Source organism: Juglans microcarpa x Juglans regia, chromosome 4S (assembly GCF_004785595.1).
Source record: "Juglans microcarpa x Juglans regia isolate MS1-56 chromosome 4S, Jm3101_v1.0, whole genome shotgun sequence".
Classification (NCBI taxonomy): Eukaryota; Viridiplantae; Streptophyta; class Magnoliopsida; order Fagales; family Juglandaceae; genus Juglans; species Juglans microcarpa x Juglans regia.
The window spans coordinates 17629304-17656568 of NC_054601.1; the positions used below are offsets into that span (position 1 = coordinate 17629304).

At 36.4% G+C, this 27265-nt stretch overlaps 1 protein-coding gene and 1 pseudogene across 1 annotated transcript; one reads left to right on the forward strand and one right to left on the reverse strand.

The window, feature by feature from the left end:
* LOC121262086 overlaps positions 1 to 27265 on the forward strand; it is a 104415-nt pseudogene that overhangs the window by 31462 nt on the left and 45688 nt on the right.
* LOC121262542 lies at positions 949 to 18230 on the reverse strand. The gene is made up of 9 exons (XM_041165049.1): positions 17837 to 18230; positions 13034 to 15968; positions 11635 to 12168; positions 10758 to 11495; positions 9861 to 9955; positions 9430 to 9599; positions 8222 to 8445; positions 7220 to 8091; positions 949 to 1365 (listed from the first exon to the last, which is right to left on the reverse strand). The coding sequence occupies exons 2-8, from the start codon at positions 15824 to 15826 to the stop codon at positions 7249 to 7251; spliced, it is 5397 nt and encodes a 1798-aa protein (XP_041020983.1). The 5' UTR covers positions 15827 to 15968; positions 17837 to 18230; the 3' UTR covers positions 949 to 1365; positions 7220 to 7248.

Genomic DNA, 27265 nt, shown 5'->3' on the forward strand with positions numbered 1-27265 from the left:
CAACTGAGTTTCACGACTTGGATCTCATTTCCTTTCGTGCTCATTTTAACCAGAACATTTTCTTTGAGAAGTTAATTTATGCATTCTAGGGTTTAATTCATTTGGGTTTCTTTTGCTTTCAGATTTTGTGATGACTTTATTTAGATTAATTTTTACTATTAGAAATACCATGTGTAGCTAATTTCTGAAGTTTGGGTTGTGGAATGAGACTTGACTTGTTTTGGGTTCTAGTTTAATGCAATATTTTGTTGATGAATATTGATTTCACTTGTTTCTAGTCAGATTTGAATTGAAAATAGAGTGCGGCTCTTGCTCTTGATTTGTTGTTGACGTAAGGCACATCAAATGCTTGAAAATTATCAAGGCTTCTCTCAGTTGATTGTTAAAGTGTGTTTGGTTAGTAAAGTTGTGAATCCCTTAGGGAAATATTGCAAAACTTGAGCATAACTTTTTATCTTCCTTTTATCAATGCCTTGAGTGGATTGTTAATCGAGAAAATATTTCAGAAACCGAAACAAGGAGAGTTTCATACCCAACTCAAGTGTTTGTTAATTTGCCTCTTTGATTAGAAACTTTAATTTCAATTTTGATTTATTTTTTACGGGAATTAAATTCATACTTTTTTTATCTTCTTAAATCATTTTTCAAAGAAATATATTAAAATCCTTTTTGCCCATTTTTTATACATACATAAAAAAAAAATACAAAAAGAAAGAGTTTATACTTCATTTTACTTCTTCACAGTTCTCATACATCATCATACTTTCCAATTAAATTTCACAAATGCTTTGATAATCCTTTGTCCCTGTGGAATACGATCCTAGACTTATCCTTGATACAACTTGACACTTCTACACTTAGAAGCACATTTGGATCTAGGTTTAATAAGATCCAATTTGCCTCAAATTGCCTCTAGGCTCAAGTAGAGGCAGCAACCTTGAAATCACATTTCCAAACCATTTTTTCTTTTCATTAGTTGAAGACCACTTCGACCTTCTAATTTGCCTCAAGCTCACCTAAACTCAATGAAACCCCTCAAACAAGTAAAATTTTGTGGAGCCAAGCTGCTCCCCAAGCCTCTTATAGTTCCACCCTTGTGCTTGCATATTCTAGGAGATGTAACGAATGGTTGAACTTCCCAAGCATATGAAAAAGTTTCATTTTACCTACCTACATTGAAATACAAGGCCTGGTTACCTCCAGTTCAGGATATTAGAAAAAGGGGGAATAAATAATATGTTCATCTTCGAAACAGAGGCAAAATAATTGCACAAAAGAATATTACAAAATAAAGTGATACAAAGCTTGCACATTTGAAAGAATTTCACCCAAAACTCCAAATGTTATATTCATGCAGGAACCTTTCTGCAATAAAATTAAAAAATAAAAAAGTCAACAACCAATTGTAGTGACTGTAGTTTAATTCTCCTTATCTAGAAACAAATGCTTACAATTATTTGTCAGTGTATATGTGTTATGTGAGTCCCACATTGATTTAATCTTTGTTAGTGTATATGTGTTATGTGAGTCCCACATTGATTTAGTAATGCTCTTGTATAGTCTTTGGCCTCCTACATATAGGCCACCTTGTATAGCACAATTGATATATATAGAATTGACCAATACAATTCTAACATGGCATCAGAGCCACTACTCTGATCCCTTTAGTAAAACTAGTTTTCATCCTTCTAAGCATTCTTCTGCTTCCTCTGTCTTCTATGGCTAAGCCATTCAAGTGTTGCTTACTGTTGTCAGATAGTTGCAATTGTTGTGAGGACTACTACAAAATTTCGGAATCATCTTGCCTGGAGCTTTGTTTTGATTACGCAAAATATCCTTGGAAAGATCTCGTTGAGACCGACTCAACGCCGAAAAAATCAGTTAGATTGGAGCTCACACCCGCCACCATGCGCAGACGGAAGTTGCTGCCGTGCTGCCCACGCGCCACATGCGCTCTGCAGCTCTACTTCCACGAGCCACACATGCACACACCCGCCACATGTCGCTAACGTCAACCTTAGTATTGTCAGCTGCCACATCAGCCGCCAAGTGCCACATCAGCAGTCGTCCACGTCAGCACTGTTGACCTTTGACTTTGACTACTACGTTGATGTTTCCTATCCAGGTGTTTTCTGCATATTTTTGGTTGCTAATCTCATTTTTCTAGTCTATTTTTGCACATCTGGCCTCATAATGGCTAAAAAAAAATGAGATTCTTTGTGTTATTCATGTTATATTAGATGGTAGAAATTATTTGGTGTGGTCTCAGTCCTTTCACAGCTTTCTTAAAGGCCGTGAACTTTGGTTTTATTGCACGGGTGATTGAAAAAAATCATTGCAAAAAGGAGATAACGTGCATAACAATTTCTATAGTTCCTTTTTAAATGGGATAGCCATAATCACCATATCCTTACTTGGATGCGCAACACCTCCATTTCGACTATCTCCAATCTACTTGGTAGCTATGATGATGCTCTAACTGCTTGGACCATGTTAGCCAGGCGTTATGCTACTCCTCATGGGTCTAGAGAGTACCAAATTCTGGTTGAGTTATATCAGCTTAGACAGGAGCCTAGTCGATCCATCAATGACTTCTTTGATCGTCTATGTCATATTGGAATCAGATTGATCTCTCTGACCCACTCTGGAAGAATCCCACTAATTCTGACATGTATGCCATTCATCTCATCAGCATCGTCTCTACTAGTTTCCCAAGGCCCTACAGGATGAATTTGAGTCGATCCGTGCTCAACTGCTTAATCATACTCCGATTCCTTCTCTATATATTATTGTCAATGAGCTTATCTATGAGGAAACTCGTTTGCATATATTACAGACTCAGAACAAACTCAGTTTCTTGGTTCTAGAAAGCATGGTCCTAGCCACCACCGCTCCAATAAGTTTTTTTGTCGTTATTGTAAACATCCTGGCCATGTCATCAAGACCTGTTTCCGTCGTAAGAAGAAAGGAACTCCTACTACTGTTGTTGCTAGTTCAGACATTCCTCAGGTCTCTAAATCCATTAGATATGCGCCTCAATCTTCTGGATCCATTGTCACTCTCTCCATAATTGACTTGGAGAACCTCCTTAATTAGATCCTGATCCGGTCTGGTAATGCATCATCCTCCTCTACTCTTTCTGTTCTGTCTGGTAAGTCTCTCTCTTGGCTTATGGATTCTGCCTATCACAATCATATAACACTCTCATCATCCTTGTTCTTTAAAATGCATTATGCACTTCCACCACTTGCTATACACACTGCCAATGGATCCACTATGCTTGCTCCTAGTATAGGCTCTATCTCTACATCCAACATTTCCATTTCTAAAATGCTTCATGTTCCTAAACTCTCTTATAACTTGATGTTTGTGGGGGCAATTGGCTTAACTTGGCTACCGTGTTATTTTTTACTACTCTGGTTGTACTATGCAGGATCCACGGACGAGACAGGCACTTAAGACAGGCTCTAGAGTGGAGCGTATGTTTCCAATTAACACTTTGCATCTTCCTTCAATTCCTCCTGGCCCACCCGTTGGTATTTCTGCTATCATATCTGTTTCTCCTTCTTTCGTCCTCTGGCACTCTCGGAGCCTAGAGATCTAAGGAGTTAACTCCTGTCACCTGATAATCAACTTCAACAATGCTAATGTATATTTTTCAAATCTATACATATACTTCTAAAGACTCCAAAATAAAAAATAAATACCTCTAATTTAATTCCATATATCAGATCCTCAATTACAGTAACCCAAATAAAATATATCAATTTCTCCATGTCTTAATTTACATAACAAGTTGAAATAGAGTTTACATAAGTATCCAAAAACTATCTAAACATTCTAAAACCCATCTACTAAATAAAATAAATCACCCTACAGCAATACTACCCCGAGGTACTCAACTACTATCCTCAGCTAATCTTGCCCATGCCCTCTATCACTCATCCTCAGCTGAACCATCAAAATCATCTAAAATATTATGAAGATAAATGGGTGAGTTATGAACAACTCAGTAAGCAAATAACATATACTAGTATGTAAACATGAGCATTTATAATGTTCAGAATGAGAAACAAAACATTTACTTCCAGAATGCAGAATAAAAAATGTTACAAAATATCAAAGAGAAAACTTTCAAAAAACAATCTTATTTCAAAAATCATTTCCCATATCAAACTGAAATGTCATCCACAATATCGTATCCGAGCATCAAATCGGACTAGATACCATGTTTAACCCCCGTGGTACAGTTATAAACCACCATTACACTCGTGGCAGGGCTGTATGCCACTATTATACTTGTGGCTGGGCCGTATACCATGTTTAACTCCCATGGTAGGGTTATAAACCATCATTATACCTGTGATAGGGTCGCATACCACTATTATACTTGTGGCAGGGTCGTATGCCACTATTATACCCGTGGCAGGGCCATATGCCACTATTATACCCGTAACAAGGCCGTATACCACTATTATGCTTGTGGCAGAGCTTTAAAGAAACAGAATGGAAGCAACATAAATAAGATATTCTTGCCAAGGTTTTCCATATGACACATCATATCAAAATAGAGTACTGAATAGTTTTAGATCATTTCACATATTCAAAATAATAGAAATCAAAGCATTTTCATTTAATCAAAGCAAAAACATTTTAAATCTCATATTCGCCCTTTTTCGCAGTTTAGAAAACAAAATGCTAAAATAAACTCATGTCTACATCAGTCATGGCAGAAAGTACTTCATTCTTATACAAATTTCATGAGTATGCAGAACACATATCTGAGGTTATTTTCATGTTTCTTTTCAAAACAAACATGCATATTTTTGAAATCAACCTCAATCCTTTTCTTTTATGCAAATACTGGTATAGGAAACTCGCTTACCTAACTCTGGTAGTGTATTCTCTATGTTTTGAGACCGTAGTCTAGTTGCATCATGATAACCTAAATCAAAAATATTTGTACACACGTTATTAACCCATACCAGCACATAACCTTAGCTAACTGAATTCCATCATTCTAAGAATAGAGCAAAACAAGCGTATAAGCCGTTAAACTTATAAACAGCCCAACAACCGCCTTATTTAATCATCAACCAACCATGAATATCAATCCCAAATAACCAACATCATTTCAAACAGCATATAAACCCAAGACCACTCATCAACTCAACTACTAACATATAAACCCAACCACTCGTCAACTCAACAGCCCACATATACCCCCAAAACAACCAATTCATTGACTGCAAGCATCCACCCAACTTACCACACGTCCAACACAAACAACCCAAAATATATCATCTCACAAGCAACCAAGAACAACCCCGGCTACCTGATTTCACCCCGTACAACCACCAATCAACTCCATTCGCCACACATCAACCCAAGTCACCACACTTAAACAATTAGAAAAGCATAACACAACCAACATCTCCAAATCTGTCTCGATCCAGCACTGAGGCCGAGTATCGTGCCTTGGTAGACACCACCATTGAACTCGTTCGGCTCCAATGGTTATAGCAAGATTTAGGGGTACCTCTTACCTCTGCCACTCCTCTTTATTGCCTCTGCCACTTCTCTTTATTGTGACAATCGCAGTGCCATCTAGATTATTCATAATGATGTTTTTCATGAGTGGACCAAGCACATTGAAATTGATTGTTATCTCGTTCATCATAATTTGCTACAGGGTTTTCTTCAGTTACTCTCTGTCTCCTCTCAAGATCAATTTTCCGACATATTTACAAAGTCTCATTCTACAGCTCGGTTTCATTATTTGGTTGACAACCTCAATGTAGTTTCCCATCCATCTTGAGTTTGAGGGGGCTGTTAGTGTATATGTGTTATGTGAGTCCCACATTGGTTTAGTAATGCTCGTGTATAGTCTTTGGCCTCCTATATATAGGCTGCCTTGTATAACACAATTGATTTATACATAATTTATCAATAAAATTCCAACAATATTCAAGAATAATTAATCTTTTAAATAATATTTATTTAGAAAAAAAAGTGTTAACAGTGAGCCAAACAATAAGAGGAATGATAGGTGCATCGGCTCCCATGCCCCAACTATCGAAATCCTCCGTGTAATTATTAATTTCGTTGATTTCCTCAGAAGTCGGAGAAAGATACAAATTTATAGAGGTGTAAATTAATCCGGAAAACCGGTCCGGAATGGACCGGTTTTGAATCGGTCCAGCCCGGAACCGGTTCTTAAATTATGCAAACCGGCAGGAACCGGTCCGGTTCCGGTTTTACGATTTCCGGGATCGGACCGGACCGGTTGGGGGAAAAAAATATAAAAATTAATATTTTATATATAAGTTTTATATATAATATATAATTATATGTGAAATTTTTATATATAATATATATAATTATATATCATATATGAAATAATTTCATATTATAATTTATAAATTATAATATAAAATGTTAATCTTAAATATGAACATTTGTAATCTGTTTGATTATATGTTATTAATATAATTATATATAAGATAATGTTATTATAATTTATAAAATAAAAGTTTAATCTTGAAGATGAAAATTTAATTGATCATATGCTTTAAATATAAAATATATATATTAAATTATATTATATATAGTCTAATATATTATATAACTATACTAATATTTCAGTTTATGACTAATACTAATATATAACTATACTAATAGTATAATATTAATACTATTATATAGTCTAATGTATTATATAGCTATACTAAAATATAAGTTTATAACTAATACTAATTTTTTTACTAAAACAGATTTTTTTATTAAAACATATTTTTTTAGTAGTGCAGATTTTGTAATAGGAACAGATTTTTTGAAGCAATTTTTTTTATTAACATATTTTTATTTTTTAATGACAAACTTACATTTTAAAAAACCGAAAAACCGGACCGGACTGGACCGGAAATCGGTAAAACCGGAGATAATGGTTTAGGAGGGTAACTGGTGCGTAATCAGTTTTGGAAAATACAAAACAGGTACATACCGGTTCGGTCCTAAATTTTGTCTAAAACCGGACCGGACCGGACCGGACCTGACCGGTTACACCCTACAAATTTATGTTTGCTACCTAATTTAAGTGTCCAAATTCAAAATATTACAATATTTTTAGTACCATGGCATGTTTTGGGAGGATTAAGGATTATAAAAAAAATTAGTGGTGCTGGAAATATGAAATGCATTAAATATTAATACGACTTGCCTTTCTTCGAATAGACTACATGCTGGCTGTCAAACTGGTTTGTCCTCCCAAAGCGAATGTATTGTGATATTCAGGTCATGCTTCCAATGGGTATGTGATTTTTCTCCTCTTGTTACTTGTACACTTTTTAGCTTTGGTGTGCTTAGGACTCCGTGACAGAAAGTTTTCATCACAAGGCATTCTCCCACAATTACTTCCTCCAAATATGGGAACATAATAGAATAACTTCCCGAGCAAAAGCTTGTGAAGTTTGGTAAGCAATCAAATTTTAAGCAAGTCAATTTGCTGAATGTAATCACCACTTTGGCTTGATCATCCCCCCTTGCCACAATTTCTGTTATTCCTTCGCATGAACTTACACTCATTTTTCTCAGCTGCACCAAGCTTTTGGCTGTCGTGTATGTTATTAAACTGATCAATCCATTACAACTCAATATCTCAAGATCTGTCAAATTGTGGAAACGTGCCGATGATGGCACTAAACTTTTCAATTTGTGACATTCTGACACTGCTAGAATTTCCAGTACTTCATGAAAAACTAGAGATTCCTGGACATCTTCTTTCCACAAATGTGTCAGCATTGGTGCTTTAGACACCCTAAGTTCTTTTAGTTGTGGGAATATCCTAGCATGCTTTTCTGGGCCTATAAAATCTTCATACTGGATTATTTCTTGCCAGGATGTACAGCTCACAACAAGTTTCTCCAAATTCTGTAATCTTTTTAGTAAATTAGGCAAAGAAAGAACCGATGTATCATGGTTGCATTTCACCTCTAAAACTTTTAACTTGCAGAAGAACTCTACCAAAAACTGGTCACACCAAGTGGTTTGATGAACGTTCGATTTCAAAGCCTCCAATTTCGGGAATGTACCCTGTAAAAAAAAATGAAGTTAGCATCCAATTTTCTAGAGAACTATCCATTACGGGACTCTTTTTCTCGAGAGAGGGAAGAATACAATATGACTCGTGCTATTTCAAAGAGTTAATTGATTGGCATCTTACCTCTTCAACCAAGAATAGAGGATGTTGAATGGAACTCTCAGGTAGACACTGTTGACTTTTTTCTTGAAAGCTCGAGAATTTGGAAGCAAATATGATAACTTTATCACATCCCCACACTTTCAATTCTTTCAATACTGGCCATTCTAAATTATGCCCCCCAGGGGAAATCCACTTGAGTTTTGGCAATGCCCCGAGTGCCAGAGAAGTTAGTTTAGGGAACACAAGTCTCCCTTCTGCTTCTTCCTTCTCAACAATGACCTCAACCCCGCAATTAATTACCTCAAGAGTTTCCAATTCCGTGAGTGTTCTGGCCATGGAAGCTGGAAAGAGACATTCCATGCTCTCACACCCGTTGGCACGCACATCACGTAGATTTTGAAAGCTCAAAATATCACGGGGATCCTTATTCGATATTTGCTTCAGCTTTGGCAGATCACTCAAATATAAGTCATTCAATTGCGTGACTGTTACGGCACCTGTTTCTTGAAAACTTGGCCCTTGTAGGTCAAACACTTGTTTTAGAGAACAACAACCGACTACATTCACCAACTTCAGACTCTGGAAGACTTTAAGCATCTTAAACGGAAAGATACTATTAAGATTTGCACAAGATTCAACTCTCATCATCTGAAGTTTGCAAAAGGAATCTGCTGCGAATTGGGTATTCCATATAACTTTCATGTCATCCATGTGGGAGATTATCAGTATTTCCAAACTAGGGAATGCGACCTGTAGGAGTAGGATTCATCCAATAGGTGTCAAAATAGTGACAAATCTAAGCATGCATCATAACTTCATATAAATCTTTTTTTTTTTTTTTTTTTTTGCATAACTTGACATAAATCAATATATATAACATTAAAAGGGCCAAATATTTCGAAGTTTATAATCATTTTTTGCGTTTTTCATCATTCTTGTTACATCTTGTACTCAAATGTGAACATCTTAAAAGAGTACTAGTTGAGAAGCTATTACCTGATCTTGATCAACCAAGAAAAGGGGTTGGTCACTTGAGATCTTGCTTTGTCGACTTTCTTCAAGTGCCTCTTGAAAGCTCATATATTCTGAAGCAAATATCTCAACTTTTTGACATCCATCCACCCTCATATGTTTCAGTAATGGCCATCTTGAAGTATGCACTCCAGGATAAAACAACTTGAGTTTTGCCAGCCCTCCAAGATTTAGTGTAGTCATACGAGGGAACACAAACCTTGGTGTTGCTTCTTCTCCTAGTCCTCTTGCGACAATTTCCTCAATCCCACAATTGACTATCTGAAGATCCTCCAATTGCGTGAGACTTGTAGCCATCGAGACTGCTGGAAAGAAACTTTTCAAGCTCTCACATCCCTCGGCATAAATTTTACGTAGATTTTGAAAGCTGCAAATATTTGGGTAATCCTTATTCCATACATTTTTCAATCTTGGTAGACGCACCAAATTCATTTTGCTCAAATAAGTGGTTGTCACAGCATGCGCTTCGACACTACTATTCCGCCCCTGCACTGCTACTTCAAATACTTCCTCCAATGAAGCACAGTCACTAATACGTACAACCGTTAGGTGTTTGAATCTTCTAGGCATATCATAGTCGAATACGTGCAAAACATTTTCACAAAACTCAATCACAAGTTCTTGAATATTGCAAAAGGAATCTGCTGCGACTTGGTCGTGCCATATGGTTATCAAGTTATCCATATGTGAAATTACTAAATTCTCCAAGCTTGGGAATGCCACCTGTGAATTCATCCCAATTAATGTGTTAAAATATTATATATTCCCATCCACCAAAGCATCGATTTGATTAATTTTGATCTCTTTTAGCCATGACATCAAAATAAACAAGACATTGAAGTGTTGGAATCCGAAATAAAATGCCAAACGGAAACTGAATTACTTTTTGATAATTCAGTTAATTTTTACATTAATCGAAGTCTTTTTTCCCCACCGTTTCTTGATGATTTGATCGGTATTCAAGCAAACACCCCCCAAGTTATGGAGTGTTCAAGCATTCTTAACTCTGTTGGCTGAAAATCTCTTTGGAAAAACCCCTGAAGACAGGTTTGGAGTATTCAAAAAACCTCTAGCTATATATCTACAAGCATTTCCTCTATTTTTTCCTCCCCGTTCCTCAATTTTCCTAAGAAACCCAGCCATACTTCTGTCTCTCGTATTAGATAATTTAGATCTAGACAAATAAAAACTGATAACAGTGGATTACAGGTTTATGCTACTTCAATAAAATAAATAGTATTATAATATTGTTGATTGGCAAAAGGAGTACCGTCTTCTCATTGATTACAAATTTGGCTTATAAATTTCTTCCATAGTTGTGTGATGTTGCATGTTGATGACAAAATATGACATTTTAATTCATTATCAAGTTCGATGCAAGTAAATTTTGCTCAATTTTGTGGCCCTTTATTATGTTCAAGATTTATGAGTATACTTTTCTTTCTATACTTTTCTTACGTTTAGAAACATTGTCAGTTCTAAGATTTCTACCTTAATAGAGATTAATTAATTAAGCCCTTTTTACCTCATGAACCAAGAAAAGGGGTTGCTGAGTGGAGATCACATGCCGGCTCTCTCGAAGTGTTTCTTGAAAGCTCAGAAGTCCATAAGCAAATATGTCAACTTTCTGGCATCCTTCCACCCACATCTCTTTCAGCATTGGACATTCTAAAGTATGCACTCCTGGATAAAACCACTTGAGTCTTGGTAGCCTCTCAAGAGTTAGGAGAGTTACTTGAGGGAACACAAACCTTTCTATTACATCTTCTCTCCCTTCACCTTCAACAATTTCTTCCACCCCACAATCTATAATCACAAGATTCTCCAATTGCATAAGACTTCTAGCAATAGAGGCTGGAAAGAAACTTCTCAAACTCTCACATCCACCAGCCTGTATTCGTTTTAGATTTTTAAAGCTGAAAACTCCTTTGGGGTCTTTACTCCATACATGCTTCATTTGTGGAAGACGAGCCAATGACAACTCTTTCAGCTGTATGGTTGTTACAGCTTGATTTTCATCAACATTTAGCTCTTGCAGCTCAAATACTTGCTGTAGTGAGGTGCAATCAGCTACGAAAAGTTCCTCTACACTCTGGAATCTTGTCAGCATATCAGATTGAAAGATGCTCACAAGATTTTCACAAAGTTCAACTTTTATTATTTGTAGATTGCCAAAGGAATTTTCCACAAATTGGTTCTGCCATATGAGTTTTAGGTAATCCATGCGACGGATTGCCATTCTCTTCAAACAAGGGAATGCAACCTGCAAGGTTAATCCCATATATCAATGATATAATATACCTGAGCATAATATCTCACATAATAGAGGATCTAATAAGTAACCAGGATCTAAAACGATATCTATCCAAAAAAAAAAAAAAAAAAAAGGAGCCAGATATTACCTCTACATTGAAGAGAGGTTGCACAGCAGTTGGAGGCCTCTCCTCTGCATTGGTTTGAATGATCTCCTGGCAGGTTGTTGCGCCTGAACTAGCAGGATTGAATATAAATGTCACTAATTTAGGGCAATGGTCTATCCACAGGTTCTCCAAGGATGGAAATTGGATGTTACATCCTACACAGAATCTTTTGAGGTTCGGAAGATCTATTAGCCTCAGGCATTCTAGTCGAGGGAACACCTCCTTTGTAATTTCACCAGCAGCTGCTATTTCTTCTGTGACTAAGACCTCTTCCATAGCCTTACATTCCGATATGTGAAGATGTTTCAGATGCACCATAAATCTAGCTGTAGAGAATGACAGTAGATATTTCATATTACAAGAGCCCTGCACCTCCAAGTTTGACAAATTCTGAAACCTCAACATTGCTTCCATGGTTGTTAATCTACAAGACAAACTTGCCCCATGTTGGTTGTGATGTGTCTCTTCCAAGTCTACTGAGGATAGTTCCAACCTTTCCAAGTTGGGGAACACAACCTGCAACAACATTTAATTTTTATATCCATAAAAACTTTGTTTTTGGTTACATGTGGAGCCTAGTTTGGGAGCAGAAAAGGCACAAACATAGAGTTTGCTTGACCTTGGCTTGAGCAAAGCTCAACCCCTGAGTTCGCACTAGATGCAAAGCTCAATCCGTGAGTTCGCTAAAGGTGCGCTCACAGTGGACTTGAGTGAAGGTAAGATAGATTGTTCGCTCAAAGTTCACGCGATGCTAGGCTCGAGCGAATCACTACCCCTATTATTCGCTCGAGCAGCGCTCAACAGACCGCTCTAGCCAATATTTGATTGGTTGTTCACTCGAGGAGTGCTTGACACGCCGCTCGAGTGAAGAATCCAAATTTTCCATTTTAGGGTTTCCAACGTATTTTCTCTATAAATATGTAATGTTTTGATCTCTTGTATATGAATTTCAATAGTTTCAGAGAGAACAAAGAGAGGCAAAGTGTGAGAGCATATTGTGAGAGAGAAAAAGCTCTAGAGAGAGAGAGTTGGAATTGTGTGAGTAGAGAGGTGCTCTTGTAACTAATTGTGTGTGATTGTAATCTCATCTGGGATAAAATCCCCTGCCGCTCAATCGATGTAGGCACGTTGTTGCCAAACCACGTTAAACTCTGTGTCATGTGTGCGCACTTGATTCCTGTGTTTTTGCATTTATTTCAATGTTTATCTTAATATCATTGTCTGTGGATGTGGTGACTTTGGTGCTTTATACCACAACAGGTTCTTCCATTTGAGCCTTGAGAAAAAGACTAAATTAAAACTGAGTGTGGCTTGTAGCATTTTTCTTTGACAGATGTTGTGCATGTGGAATTATTACTTGGGAAAATAAACATTAGCATACCTGTTCTTGTAGAATTGGCATGTCAAAATCAAGTGTGCCCTCCGAAACTATTTCTCCAGCTTCAGTTCCCAATGAATTTTTTGTTCTTAAGAAGCTCATAAGCTTTGGAAGATGCTCTAATGCCAAGTGATGCAGTTGAGGGAAAAAGATCATATCCGTGTCTTCTATTTCGCCTTCTTCTTTCACGACTATTGCACCCATGATGCTGCATTCTCTTATCTGCAATTCTTGGAGTTGTGAAAGGCCCCTTGCTACGGATGATGGGAAGACAAATTTTAGTTTTTCACAATTTTCCACTTTTACAACTCTCAGGTCACGAAAGGATGTTGAATGAAGTTGGCCATGACAAATATCTTCCAAACCAGTCATATTTTTTAGAAGGAATGTCTCCAGGGCAGGAAAGGAAATGATTGAGATATGCATTGGAGAGCTAATAATTATATATTGGATCTCATCATTATTTTGTATATGAAGATGCTTCAGTTGTTGAAAACCTTCTCGATCTAATTCATGTAGAACACTCTTAACACCCTTTAACTCATCTAAATAAAGACATTCTGTTCTATTCAACAACATTTTAATTCCAACCTCTGATTGAAAGCTTGTCTTCAGCTTGAGTTTTAATGTTCTTGAGCATTCATGCTTATCAGACCAGTCCCAGACATCTCCTACCAATATGTTGTATCTTTCTAATTTTCCAAACCGCAGATCTTTCGGTAGCATGCAGGCATCTCGGATATGTATCTCCAAAGTAGTCAAACGTAACATATACTTTAACTCAGCAAGGTTAGCATTGTTTGATCTTGCAGTGATGAGTCCTTCAGCCTCCCATTGAACAAAGCTATTTTCCATATACAATTCTTCTAATTCCACCAAGCTAGATAGGACATTAGGTGGAATCACTTTAAGTTTGGAACAATCAGTCAGATCCAACAACCGCAAATGACTCAACAACCCTATTTCTCTTGGCAATGTTGAAATGTCGGAATCGAGAAGACTAAGTACTACTAAATTCTTAAGTTCTCCAATCCCAGATATGTCTCCCAACTCACATTGATCAAGACACAATGTTTGCAGGTTGCTAAGAAGAAGAAGTGACGAAGGAAGTGATGAAAGTTTCATTGCCGTCAAATCCAAAACTTTGAGCTTTTCCATCCCTTGAAAGAAAGTGGCTGGGATTTGTAAAGAACGATCTCTGCCATTAACATAAAGAAATCTTAATTCAGGACATTCCAATTCATTTGGAAGTTGATGAATATCTCCACCACGAATAGAAAATGCCTTGCATCTTTTTAGTGCATCCATATCTGGCCATTCTTTGAGCCCTCCATCATCTCTCATGAAAAGCATATCGCAATCCTTTGAAGCAATTAACGTAGCAACATCACGAACAACGTCGTGCATATGGCAAAGCTCAGATTCGTGAGGACAATCTTGCAACAGACAAGAATCTTTCAAGTTACGAAATAGTCTATATAGTCTATTTCTCGCATCTTCCAATGTGTTAATTCCATGAAATAGACCTAAACCATAACAATATTTCAACAAGTCCTGACGGCCAATGCAAAAATCCATTTCAGCACAATGCAAAAATAAATATTGAATCTCCTGACTTTCAAGATGTCTATAACTCAACTCTATACAAGAGTATATAGTTGACTGCATTCTTGTGAGATGTTCGGGAGCAGGACGCCGGAGTTGCTGTAAGGCATCCTTCCATTCATATAAACTCTTATTTCTTAATGCCTTAGAAACTGTTACAAGTGCAATAGGCAAACCTCCACATTCTTTAGCTACCTCGGTTGCTATAAATCGTAAATTGGGGTCTTTAACAGAATCACCCGCCATCTTCTCAAATAATTCCCATGCTTCTTCTTTGGGTAACACTTCAATTCCAAAATCCTTCTGGGTACCCATTTCACAAGATAATAAATCGTGTTGTCTGGATACCAGCACTACTTTGCATCCCTTATAAGGATCAATACCTATTGCTTCCAAATTGAGTTTCTCCCATATATCATCTAGGATAACAAGTATCCTTTTTTCTTTTGTTAACCTCTCCCGTAGACGAATCGCTCGTCCGCGTATTGTCTCCGCATCAAGCTTGAGATCTAGCATGTCTGCGATTTCTCCTTGAATTCGTCCCAGGTCTTGGCTCTGTGTGACATCTGCCAGAGCCACCTCGTCGAATAGCTTATCTTCCTTGACTTGCCTGGCAACTTCTCTCATCAATGTAGTCTTTCCCACACCAGGCATCCCCCATAAACCAATAACGTTGATATTAGCATCTCCGAGTGCATCCTTAAGTCCTTTCAAAGTTGGCATTCTTGACACAAACTCCATGCATTCAGTGTATCTCGTAGTCACTATCCCTTGTGGAGCAGGTCGGTATGAAATTCTGTCAAATTTGCCGTTTTCCAGGGCTTCGCCAATAACTTTCACTAGATTTTTAGCCTTCCGACTTAGCTGATGTCGTGACTTCAAGCTCAGGTACACCCCTTCAGAGCACCTCATCTTCACTTCTCCTTGGCCTTCATGAACTTTCTTTGCCTGTTCTGTAATGTCATCTACCTCCGTCAACCACCTTTTAACGCCATCTTCAATTTCTTCACCGTTTCTGACAGCAGCGTCAATGGAATGTTGCACGCTATCTTTAACACCCCGCAACTTCTCTTCCCGATTCTTCATCTTCGCAACGTTGCTGCTGTAGCGAAACGAATAACCTAGCCACTGTCCAACTGGTGCCACCGTGTACTCGGCCATTTTTGCTACAATTTGTACAAAAATCTCCATTCTTTTTTTTTTTTTTTTTGATCTCTTTTGTAATTCTTTTCTTTAGTAAACAAAAAACAAATACTAGAACACGGTACAGAACTTGACTTTCACATGAAGTACTCCATCAATTCTTCGTCATCCCCTTCAATCCAGAGTAGCTCTGTAGATTCAAAGTGTGTAATTCAGAAATCAAGCTGGTGGCAAAATTATAAACACTAGAATTCGATATATATATATATATATATATGTAATGAAATATGCTCCAAGAAAAAAAACAATCTATTGGTAATACGAGAATATAATTTAAAAGCTAAGGATTACGGAGGATGCCAACGAAAACAAGGTCATGACCGTATTATTATTATTATTATTATTTGTTGCAGTTAATTACTTTCGTTAATTGTTTCAGCTCAATATTATTCCTACAAAGTCTTTGTTGAAAAATTACTTTTCCATAAGCGAGAGTACTCACACATTTAACTCCCACTCATTTGTTTCTAAAGGGTCCCTGGACATTTCCTGTTTTGCAGCTCTAAGGATTATTACTTGGTTAAAGTGCTTATTAAGCCCTTCAAATTCCCTCGACATCCCTTCACTTGAAGAGCACCAGTTTCAACTTTTTGCTATTGTTGCCACGGACAGTATATGGTAATTTCCAGAAATAAAGTTGTGTATGATTCCTTCAATCCAAACTTGAGAGTTGATGGTGTCCTTAAAAGAATTTCAAAGAACGTTGTAATGCTTGGGGGGCAATAAACAGCTGAATAACCCTTTGAATTGGAAAGCTATACCAAAGGGTCATTATTTGCTAACTTTTTGATGTAGCTGTGAGAAGCACATGAAGTACTACTTAATGAGTTGGTTCAAGACAAGTGAAATATTTAATTAAATAGAGTAAAATATAGAGTCAAGCCTGGTAATTTGTTTACACAAATCATTTTATCTCATCTCATCTAATCATTACAACTTTATCAAACTTGCAAACAAAATACAATAAACAATTCAATTTTTTCAAATTTCAAAATAAAAATTATATTTTAATAATATTTTATTCAACTTTCATCTCATCTCATCTCATCTGCATAACCAAACGAGGCCTCAGGATTACTCAAAACTCCTGTTTTAATACCATGTAAACAATCATCACTTGTCCTAACAGTATGTTGAGAAGAGATAAATTTAAGTTTGTATTAATCTAACACTCTTTTTGTCGTGAGTTGGGTTAGAGCTCATAATTAAGTTAAAAAATATATGAATTAATCGATCAAACTTTCAAAATTCTAGTTTGTTTAATATTTATTGACATGAATTTTCAAGTTCTTTTAAACATAAATAACCAAATTCATGATAATTTATTGCATTACTCAACAAAAGTTGAGCTTCTGCTTGGATATTTACATATGTTATAGAGACTGACGTGTTGAATAATTTAAATTGACATTATAAGTAGGCATAAAACACCTAATATATATATATATATATATATATATATATATATATATTCACAAACTAGATCTGCAATTGAGTCTGCCTATGGGGCCGGGGAATGGTACTGCATGGGTGAAGCCTCATATAATCAGGATTTCCCTTCCAGGAAGAAGTTGGTGAAAGTATTTCACTAATTAACGAGCTATGAGGCATGCAACAAAGACTCCCCTGAACGTCTGTAGAAGTTCATCTCTGAAAACAAGTTTGTACCCACAAATCCATGTAACTTATATACATGTTCACCGATGGGAACTGTACTGAGGCAAAAGTCTAAATTAGTACTTTTTTTGTGGTTTTTGCGATCACTTTAACACATTCAATCAAGGTATCACCATATATAGAAAACAAAAAACAAACTTGAGTTATATAGTAATCTAGAAAAACTCTATAGCCCAATCGATCGAAGAAAAGCATGTTGTTTTTTTTTTTTTCATTTTATTTAAAGGACTCGACCGATATATTAAATCTGGTGATGACTACAATAAATTTGGGAACCAAAGCAAGTTATAGAGATGGACAAAATTAGAAGCACGTACGTACCTCTCTTTTGCTGCTCTGAAATATCAAGACTGCCAAACAATGACGCTCAATGGAATCGATTTTAAAACGCCAAGGGTCAGTGTTCGCAAGTCCAACTGTTGGAGCAGCGCATAGGGTAAAATGGCTATAGCAGCCAACGTGAACAATGAATCAGGGAGAGAAACGAGCAGATCACGACCAACAAAAACCAAAGAGTCAATGGAGAAAAAAATACCATCCACCAGTCTTTTGTTTTGGTTCTTTTTTGGTTGCAATTAACAACCACCCATCAAACCAAAAAGTCGTTGCCTACGATATAATTTTCAAAGACTAATGACAGTTGCGATATATTCAAAAAGTGTTAGATATTATAAAAGTAAATTTACATATTAATAATCATTAAATTTATTTTATAATAAAATATATTTTACAATTTATCATTTTGTGAATTTATTTTTTATTCTAAAAGTTTAAATTAATGGAAAAATAAAAATCTAATTATTTGTATTATATTCTTATCAATTTCCCTATTGTGTGGCCTATGTTGGGTTGTATGTGGAGTCTAGTTTGTGAGTAGAAAAGGCACAAACATAGAGTTTGTTCGATTTTCCCATGACATTGGCTCCAGTGAAGCTCAACCCATGAGTTCGCTCGAGGTGCACTTGACAGTGGGATTGAGCGAAGGTTAGACAGATTGTTCACTCAAGCTTTGCACGACAGTAGACTCAAGCAAAGCACTAACCCTAGTGTTCGTTCGAGCAATGCTCGATAGATTGCTCAAGCTAATGTTCAATTGGTTGTTCGCTCGAGACGCGCTCGAAACGCCACTCGAGCGAAGAATCCCAATTTGCCGTTTTAGGGTTTCCAATGCATTTTTCTATAAATATATAATGTTTTGATCTCTTGTATATGAATTTCAGCAATTTCACAGAGAACAAAGAGAGACAAAGGTGTGAGAGCATTTTGTGCGAGAGAAAAAGCCTTAAAGAGAGAGTTTAGATTGTGTGAGTAGAGAAATGCTCTTTTTTTTTTTAGTAGAGAAATGCTCTTGTAACTTACTATGTGATAGTAATATCCTCTGGAAAAAAATCTCTTACAGCTCTGTGTGTCGTGTGTGTGTGCTCGATTCCAGTGTTTTCAAATTTGTTTCATTGTCTATCTCGATATCTTTGTGTGTGGGTGTGGTAACTCTGGTGTTTTATACCACAACAATTGGTATCAAAGCTCCAAAGTTGGAGTTTGGGGCTTAACGATGTCTAGAAAAGACGTGACATGAAGATTGGGATCAAGAAGTTTGACGGCACGAACTTTGGTTTTTAGAGAATAAAGATCGAGGATTATTTATGCGGTAAGAGGCTCCACCTTCCTCTATTGGGAATGAAGTCGAAGAGCATGGATGATGCTGAGTGGAATCTGTTGGATCAATAGGTTCTCGGGGTTATTCGGCTGACTTTGTCCAGATCAGTGGCGTACAACATTATCAAGGAGATAACCATAGCGAATCTCATGGCGGCTTTGTCTGGTATGTACGAAAAGCCGTATGCGAATAGCAAGGTGCATCTAATGAAAAAGTTGTTCAGTCTGAAGATGTCAGAAGGTATGCCTGTTTCCTGACACTTGAATGAATTGAACACTATCACAAATCAATTGTCGTCGGTCGAGATTGAGTTTGATGATACATTTTGAGCATTGATTCTATTAGTTGGAAGACCATGAGGATGACAATAAGTAACCCAGCCAGCAAGATGAAACTGAGTTACGATGACGTACGTGACATGATCCTTGCAAATGATGTATGTAGAAAGGACTCTAGGGAGTTTTCTGGTACCGGCTTGGCTTTAAGTGTTACGATCGGGGCCAGGAACTTGTCAAGTCCAAGAATAAGGGCAGGAGCAGGATGAGATATTGGCAGCATATCACTTGTTGGAGTTGTGGCAAGCCGGGCCACATCAAGAGAGACTGCCGAAATAAAAAAAAGTACTAAAAATGATGCCATGAACAAGATGGGTGAAGAAATACAAGATGCTTTATTTCTTGTAGACATTTAACACGCAGAATGGAGATATTTAAAGAGAGATTTGGGAGAGGGTGCTGCAAGTTCGAGTTCGAGTTGAACTCGGTAGCAATCATTCAAGAAGAGAGTTTAAATTTAAATACATGATCTATTAGTTCATTCAATGTAGGATTGACAATGATTGAGATTGCATAGGGGACTTCAATTAGTGATGATTTGAAATTGAAATAAATTTCTAATGGCCGGTCTTTAAATTCTAAAAGGAGTCTAACTTGTTCAATAAAAAAATAAATGGGATTTAACTTAGTTATTGAACCTAATTAAAACTTTTAATCAACCTCAATAGTTTATCGCTCGTGAGCTTATCCAATATGGCTCATTATATATAATTTAGGCCCAATAAAAATGATCAATATTCCAAACTTAAATTTATTGGGTTGAGTCATTACAAACTCCCCTCCTTATAGAAATTATGTCCTTGGAATTTTCTTTACCTCAAATAACTTACGTACTTATCTACCAGATGTTTTTAATATCTCTTGACTCCTCAATCATTTAGTCGAACCTAATATTAAAAAAAATTATGATCGTCTCATATTTTGATCCGATGTCTTACCAATCCTTTAGGCGCACACATTAGCACGCTACGTGTCAACCATCATACACTCCAAATTCAATTCAACAAATATCAACCATAACAATGAGATTGATTTAAAAGCCTAATAATAGATTCACCCAAAAATCATCTTAATTCCACGTACAATAGTAAGTATCGATCTTCACATAGATAAAACTCTCCACATGAAATAATAATAATAAAATTCTCCACCTAAAATAATAATCTCAATAAATCGTAACCTGGCTCGCTTGGATAGTGAGATGAAATGAGATAAGATGAGATGGTTTTAAATGAGTTGAATAAAATATTGTTAAAATATTATTTTATAACATTATTATTGTTTTGAGATTTGAAAAAGTTGAATTGTTTATTATATTTTGTGTGAAAATTTGAAAAAATTGTAATGATGAGATAAGATGAGATGAAACCATCTCTGTATCCGTACAGGGTCTTAGACTCTCCAAAGTCTGAGTCCTAAATCTTACAACTCATACTTGGCAATAGAATCGTGTTACCTATAAAACATAAGAGTATAACCAATCATCATGAAATACCAAACACTATACATTAATCTATATCATAACTTCAAAACCTACTTAATTCATTACTAATTTCTTCAAATAAAAATCTACAAAATATAAGACTATTTCCTCATAAACAAGATGCAACATCAATCTTAAAACTAAATGTTCCTAACCTTATATTTAGAAATTTCCTTACCTTATGCGTTAAAACCCTTTCAGGTAGTAAATGCACTTTGACATGCATGTATTGAAAACATTTTCATTCATAATTTTCATTAAAAAAATAAAATAGTAACAGTTAAAAATACTTACTGCAGAGCAGGACATGTTATAGGGAGACTTCGGCCTTGGATTTTATTTTATTTTTTTTCTTTTCGGTTTTTCAACAAAAGTTCTTTTTTTTCCTAAAATTTCTTTCTTTGAAAACTTTTTCCTCTTTTATTTTAGAAAAGTCTACAGAACCTTCAACCTAACTCTGATACCAATTGTAACACCCCACTCCCCCAAGGTTAAGAGTAAAGTCACTTTTAAAATTCTCGGGAACCAGAGTGCTAGTATTGACCATGACTTTAAAAATTTTTCTTACAGAAATTTCAGATACAAACATTCCCTATAATAAATAGATTCTTTTTGTATTAAAAATACAGAAATTATAAATGAGAGTGCGCGGAAGCAGTTATTAAAATTTATCAAATTATGTGCTATAAAATCATAACTTCACATCTGTGCACATGATCTAGGCCACTGTCACTCCACCCTGATCTAAGTCTCATCCTACCACTCTACCTTAATAAATATTCCAACTTTGGGTGGTTTAAAAACATAAAAAGAAACTAAAATGAGTTGATTACTCAGTAAGAAACCCACTATGACGTAAACATACTTAACATAAGATTTTTCATAAAATATTTTATGTTGAGAACTTAAAATCATAACTGACTTATCTTGGCTTGTACATCCACCCATGCATGTTCTGCTATGACATGTTAAAATCATACTTAACATGCATGTTATGCTATGACATGCATGACTTATCTTGGCTTATCTGACTTATCTTACTAATCATATTTTCTCACACACTTAGCTATGTGTGCAAAGTTGTGCACAAACCTCACATCCCGCGACCGCAAAGGGAGCCACTGATGGTATTCAAGCATATTATGGTAAACCACACTTAGCTCCGTGGCTTGTACATCCACCCATAAATTGCATCGGTACCATCTAAATGATCATCTTATCAACCTATTCTGATATTACACTTGATCTTATGAAAGCTTGCATGTGTTATGCAACAATACATACATAACTATAACGTGTAGAATAAAACATGATTATTGACAGGCTTGCAAATATCATGACGTGCGTGGTACATAAACATTGGCTTTCAAAAAACTAGCTTTAATAATAATATATATATATACACATAACTAGTTAACGTATGTTAATCCTAATTTATAATCAAACTACTTATCTTATAGCATTAATCCAATATTTTCGGTATGAAATCGATCATGTGAACTAGAAGGAGAGAGAAAATGTGAGGGATGTTGTGAGAGGAATGGGGAAGTCAACTATTGGCGCCGTGAACGTGCGAGACGCACGGTGCTGGATTGGGTATCTTGGGTTCAGGCGCTGCACTTACAGAGGGTTATGGTTTTTTCCAAATAATACACGGAATAGAGACATTTAAAGAGAAATTTGAGAGAGGGTGCCACAAGTTCGAGTTTGAGTTGGACTCAGTCATGATCATTCAAGAAGAGAGCTTGAATTTAAAAATATAATCAAGTAGTTCATTCAATGTACGATTAGCAATGACTAAGACTGCATAGGGGATTTTAATCAGTGATGATTTTAAATTGAAATAGATTTTTAATGGCCGATCTTTAAATTCTAAAAAAAGTCTATTTCATTCAATAAATAATAAATGAGATTTAACCTAATTATTGAGCCTAATTAAAACTCCAAACCAACCTCACTAATTTATCGCTCGTGAGCTTATCCAATATGGCCCATTAAATATAATTTAGGCCTAGTAAAATTACCAATATTCCAACCTTAAAATTATTGGGCTGGGTCATTACACTTTATCTCAATAAGTGAGCTCAACACATGGAATCTATAATTAATTGGTATAGAGTATAGAATCAAGATTCAAAATCAAGAGTACATTCAAGACCTCTGTTCCGATACCATTTTAAAGCACTACTTGTCCCAAAAACTTAAGATAGATTTAATTATTTCTATTATATTCTTAGCAATATATCATATCAAACCACGTTATTTTGTAAGTTTTTTTTTTTTTTTTTATAATAAAATGTATCTAGATAAAGTATTTCTCTCTATATATAATTGCGACCAATGATCATTTTTTAAGTCAATATCGAATTCGATTTATATTGTGTCCTATAATCATGTTCCACATTATTCTTTCAAAAAATAAAACATTTCAATGTCATCCCCGAGGTGTTATTGATAAACGTTTCCCTTTGTTATATATGACAAAGGATCTACAAATCACACCTTGTAGTAGGTATAGTTTTTTAGAAAGATTACATCTATATATAAAATAATTTTATAAATTAATGTGGTCTAATATGATACATCACATTTATTTTACTATAAAAAAAATAAAATGATTCAATTTAATGCACCACAGGAAATTATATTAATTTTTAAATTTAATTTTGTTAAGGCTCAGTTTGGATGCCCAGATGAGATAATCTGAGTTGTACTTCATCTTTCATCTGCCTATCCACGTGGTAGAATACAAAATTTAATCACATCTCTTATTTTTCAACCATCGCTACACTTGATCTGCTACAAAGTTTCATCTACCTTTACAGAACCGCTACAATAATGCTAACTACCATATTTTTAATATATATAATTATGTATTAGAATTTTTTATTTTATTGTAATATATAATTAGAAAAATATATTTCAAATTTTGTAAAATATAGTATAATAAAAAGGTCATAATTAGAATAATTTAGTTTAACAAAGAAATGCGTTCATATTTAGGAATATTGAAATAATCATGGCCAAGTATAAAAACTATATTTTGGGAAAGTCAAAATATTTATGAGTTTTTAAATTAATAATAGATATTACTTATTTTTAATATATTCATTATATTTTCTAGACCTGAAAATTGATCCGTGTGGGATTTTGTAGAAAATAGATATGAAATTGACATGAAAGGAGGATAGGAGGCCAAACTGTAACGCCTGTCCTTGTGGTGGGTTTTCTGGTAAAATATTTTGAGAAAAGACGACGGGAATTACCGTCCGATTTAAAACTTTTTGCTTCTTCCCAGGGTGCAAGACTCTACGTTTATAAAATAAAATGTGCTTTTACAATAAAAGAGGTTTACAGCGGAAAATATCATTTTTTAATAATAAAAAGGCCTCTCTTACATTTAAATGCTCGTGCCTAGACTTCCATGCTCTTCCCCATGGGCCGTGTCCGTCCCGACGCGTGCTTCATTTCCTTCCCTGTGGGGGGATGAACATGCATAAAAATTAAAATGAGTCGAAGACTCATAAGCATTACTTCATGCAGTTAAAATATAATAACGTAGGTTTTCATTTATGCATTCATTATTCGTACATACTATACTTACATGCATGCATGCATACGTGCATTCATTTGAAAACGTCACTGGACGGAGTTTTCCTTTTTTCGTAAAACGTGTCACCCGTCAGTGCCTTCATTTCTTAAAGTGCATTCGTGCATTCATGCATGCATACATACATACATACATTCTTTCTTTTCACTTTCATAGGCCAATACACACTGTTACGCCCCGTGTGTTAGGGTTAGCGGCCCTATGGCCAATAGATTCGCCCGTGGCCACGGTTGGAATCCCATTCCATTAGGGTGCAGCACTGGGTGCACTACCAGTACTACTGCCTGGCATTGCAATCTGCCCATTCATTGGTACCATTTCATTCATTCATGTGGCCGTTACGTATCTTCATACATTTCATACTTTTATTTTATTCTTTCATTCATTCATTCATGCTAGCTCTGAAGAGCTGGAGCTTTCATTCAATTCTTTCTTTCATTTAACATGAGAAAACATTTCTTTTCATGAGAAAATGTCATTTCGTGAGCATGGGCTTGAACATCCTCTTTCATGATCCACGAGCATCACCTCGCGGCCTTCACAAAAGTGTCAGTTCGCACCATCCATAAAACATAAAGCACGGGCTCAAACTTTTCCTTTCGCGGCATCCGTAAGCATCAGCTTGAACGTCGACCTTCGCGGTGTCCACGAGCATCATCTCACGGCGCTCGCGACAGTGTCGGTCCGTAGGATCCGTGAAGGTGTCGGGTCAAGCTCGTCTTTCGTGCATTTTCATCAGTTCGTTTATTTGAAAATACATACAATAGATACATCTTATAGTTATCCATTTACATGCATACAATTAATAACTTTAGGTGTGTAAAAAGGGGCTTTCATGGAGGGGCTGTACGTACTTATACGTTTGAAAGCTTGGCATCTTGTTTCGTGAACATTTTCTTAAAGAGAAGAGCTTTTCGTTTTCGTTTCGTAATTTCTAGAAAACTTCAGAAGGGCATGAATGTAATACTTACCTGGACTCCATGCTACTTTCATACCATGCAGTCCATTCATGCCCGTGTCAGCTGGCAACCTACATGCATATATAACCTTAACATCATTCTCTATCTAGTGCATAAGCAACTTAACTATAAATAGAACTACGCTATACTTGGAACACTCTCCTTCTATCTCATGCATTTACGTGCCCTTTACTATGCTAGAACCTTCGGGGACCCATTGTGGTCACCGCATCTTCCTACTTAACGTCTTGCCTCGAGTGCTCATTCACTAAAGTGAACCCATGATTCACCTTAGGATTAAGACACTAAGACATTCGTCTTATTCTCCTTATTGAACTTATCTTGATGCATGACTTAGATCAACTAAGTCACGCATCCCAATCCTAGACAATACACCCATCACTACCTCCATACATCTTAGCCCATACTAATCCTCATTCCCATTCATACAAGCCACACAGCTCTAAGCCAACTCTGAGGCTTAAGCATCGTATAACTATGCTGTGGACAGATTACCCATTACATATAGCGAATCCGTCTGGTACACGTGTCTCACCAGATTACACATGTATTTTGCCCTTATCGCCTAACATCAACATATAACACGTTGATCATCTGCTTGTGTAAACAAGCACCATACTCCGATACCAACATTCTCTTGACCTGGCCAGCATGACTCTTCAAGCTAGCAGTCCCTTCTTACAGTTCATCTTAACACTTAACGCGACAGACTCTGTTCACAACTACACCTTGCGTCACATCACATAGCTCGAGACTACTCTCAAGCTACACCGTGACCTTGTCACGTCACCTGACATCCTGTTACGTCACTTCTACGCCAACTTCTTACTCATCACGAGTACGGTTTCTCACGCACTCTCGTCACATCATGACATCTCGTCACGTTCCCGTTACGCCATTTCTACAATAACTCTTCACCCATCATAAGCCTAACTGTCAGGAACCACGTCACTTCGTGACGTTGCCCAGTCATGCTTCCGTTGCGTACTCTTATACTTGTTCTGCTACTTCACGCATACTCCTAACCATAAGTCCATCACGATGACACTTGTCACCATAGACTATAGGCTACGCCATAACTACTTCGGGACATTGTTCCACAATTCTCGACACTATTTCCCACGTTTTACGCCCATCAACTGCATAACCATCCTTATTTCTGTAACACGTCACATGGAGTGTCGCTGTCTCATGGAGTACACTCCACGTATACTCTCTTTCCACACGCTACAACCTATCATTAATATGGCATAACCGTCATACGATGCATCATTCCACCACATGGAGTACACTCATCGTGTACTCCATTCATACACGCTACGACCCATCACCGTTATGGCATATCCGCCACATGGTGCATTACTCCACCATATGGAGTACATTCCACATGTACTCCCTTCATACACACCACGCCACTCACCATTATGGCATATCTTCCATATGGTGCATTACTCCACCACATGGAGTACATGTCACGTGTACTCCATTCACACACCACGTCATACAAAGTACACTCTACGTGTACTATTCCCATCCCACATTACGCCAAGAGAGTATATTCTACATATACTCTCCTTATCCCACCCTACGTCACACACAAAGTACACTCAGCGTGTACTGTTCCCACTCCACATGCCACAACACCGCATAGTCCACAACACTGCACAGCACAATTCCCAACTACA

Coding starts and splice junctions, on each gene's coding strand:
- LOC121262542 (XM_041165049.1), bottom strand. CDS start 15,826: ATGGAGATTTTTGTACAAATTGTAGCAAAAATGGCCGAGTACACGGTG. Junction 12,169..13,033: donor TGCCAATTCTACAAGAACAG/GTATGCTAATGT, acceptor ATGTTGTTGCAG/GTTGTGTTCCCCAACTTGGA. Junction 8,092..8,221: donor CTCTATTCTTGGTTGAAGAG/GTAAGATGCCAA, acceptor TTTTTTTTACAG/GGTACATTCCCGAAATTGGA.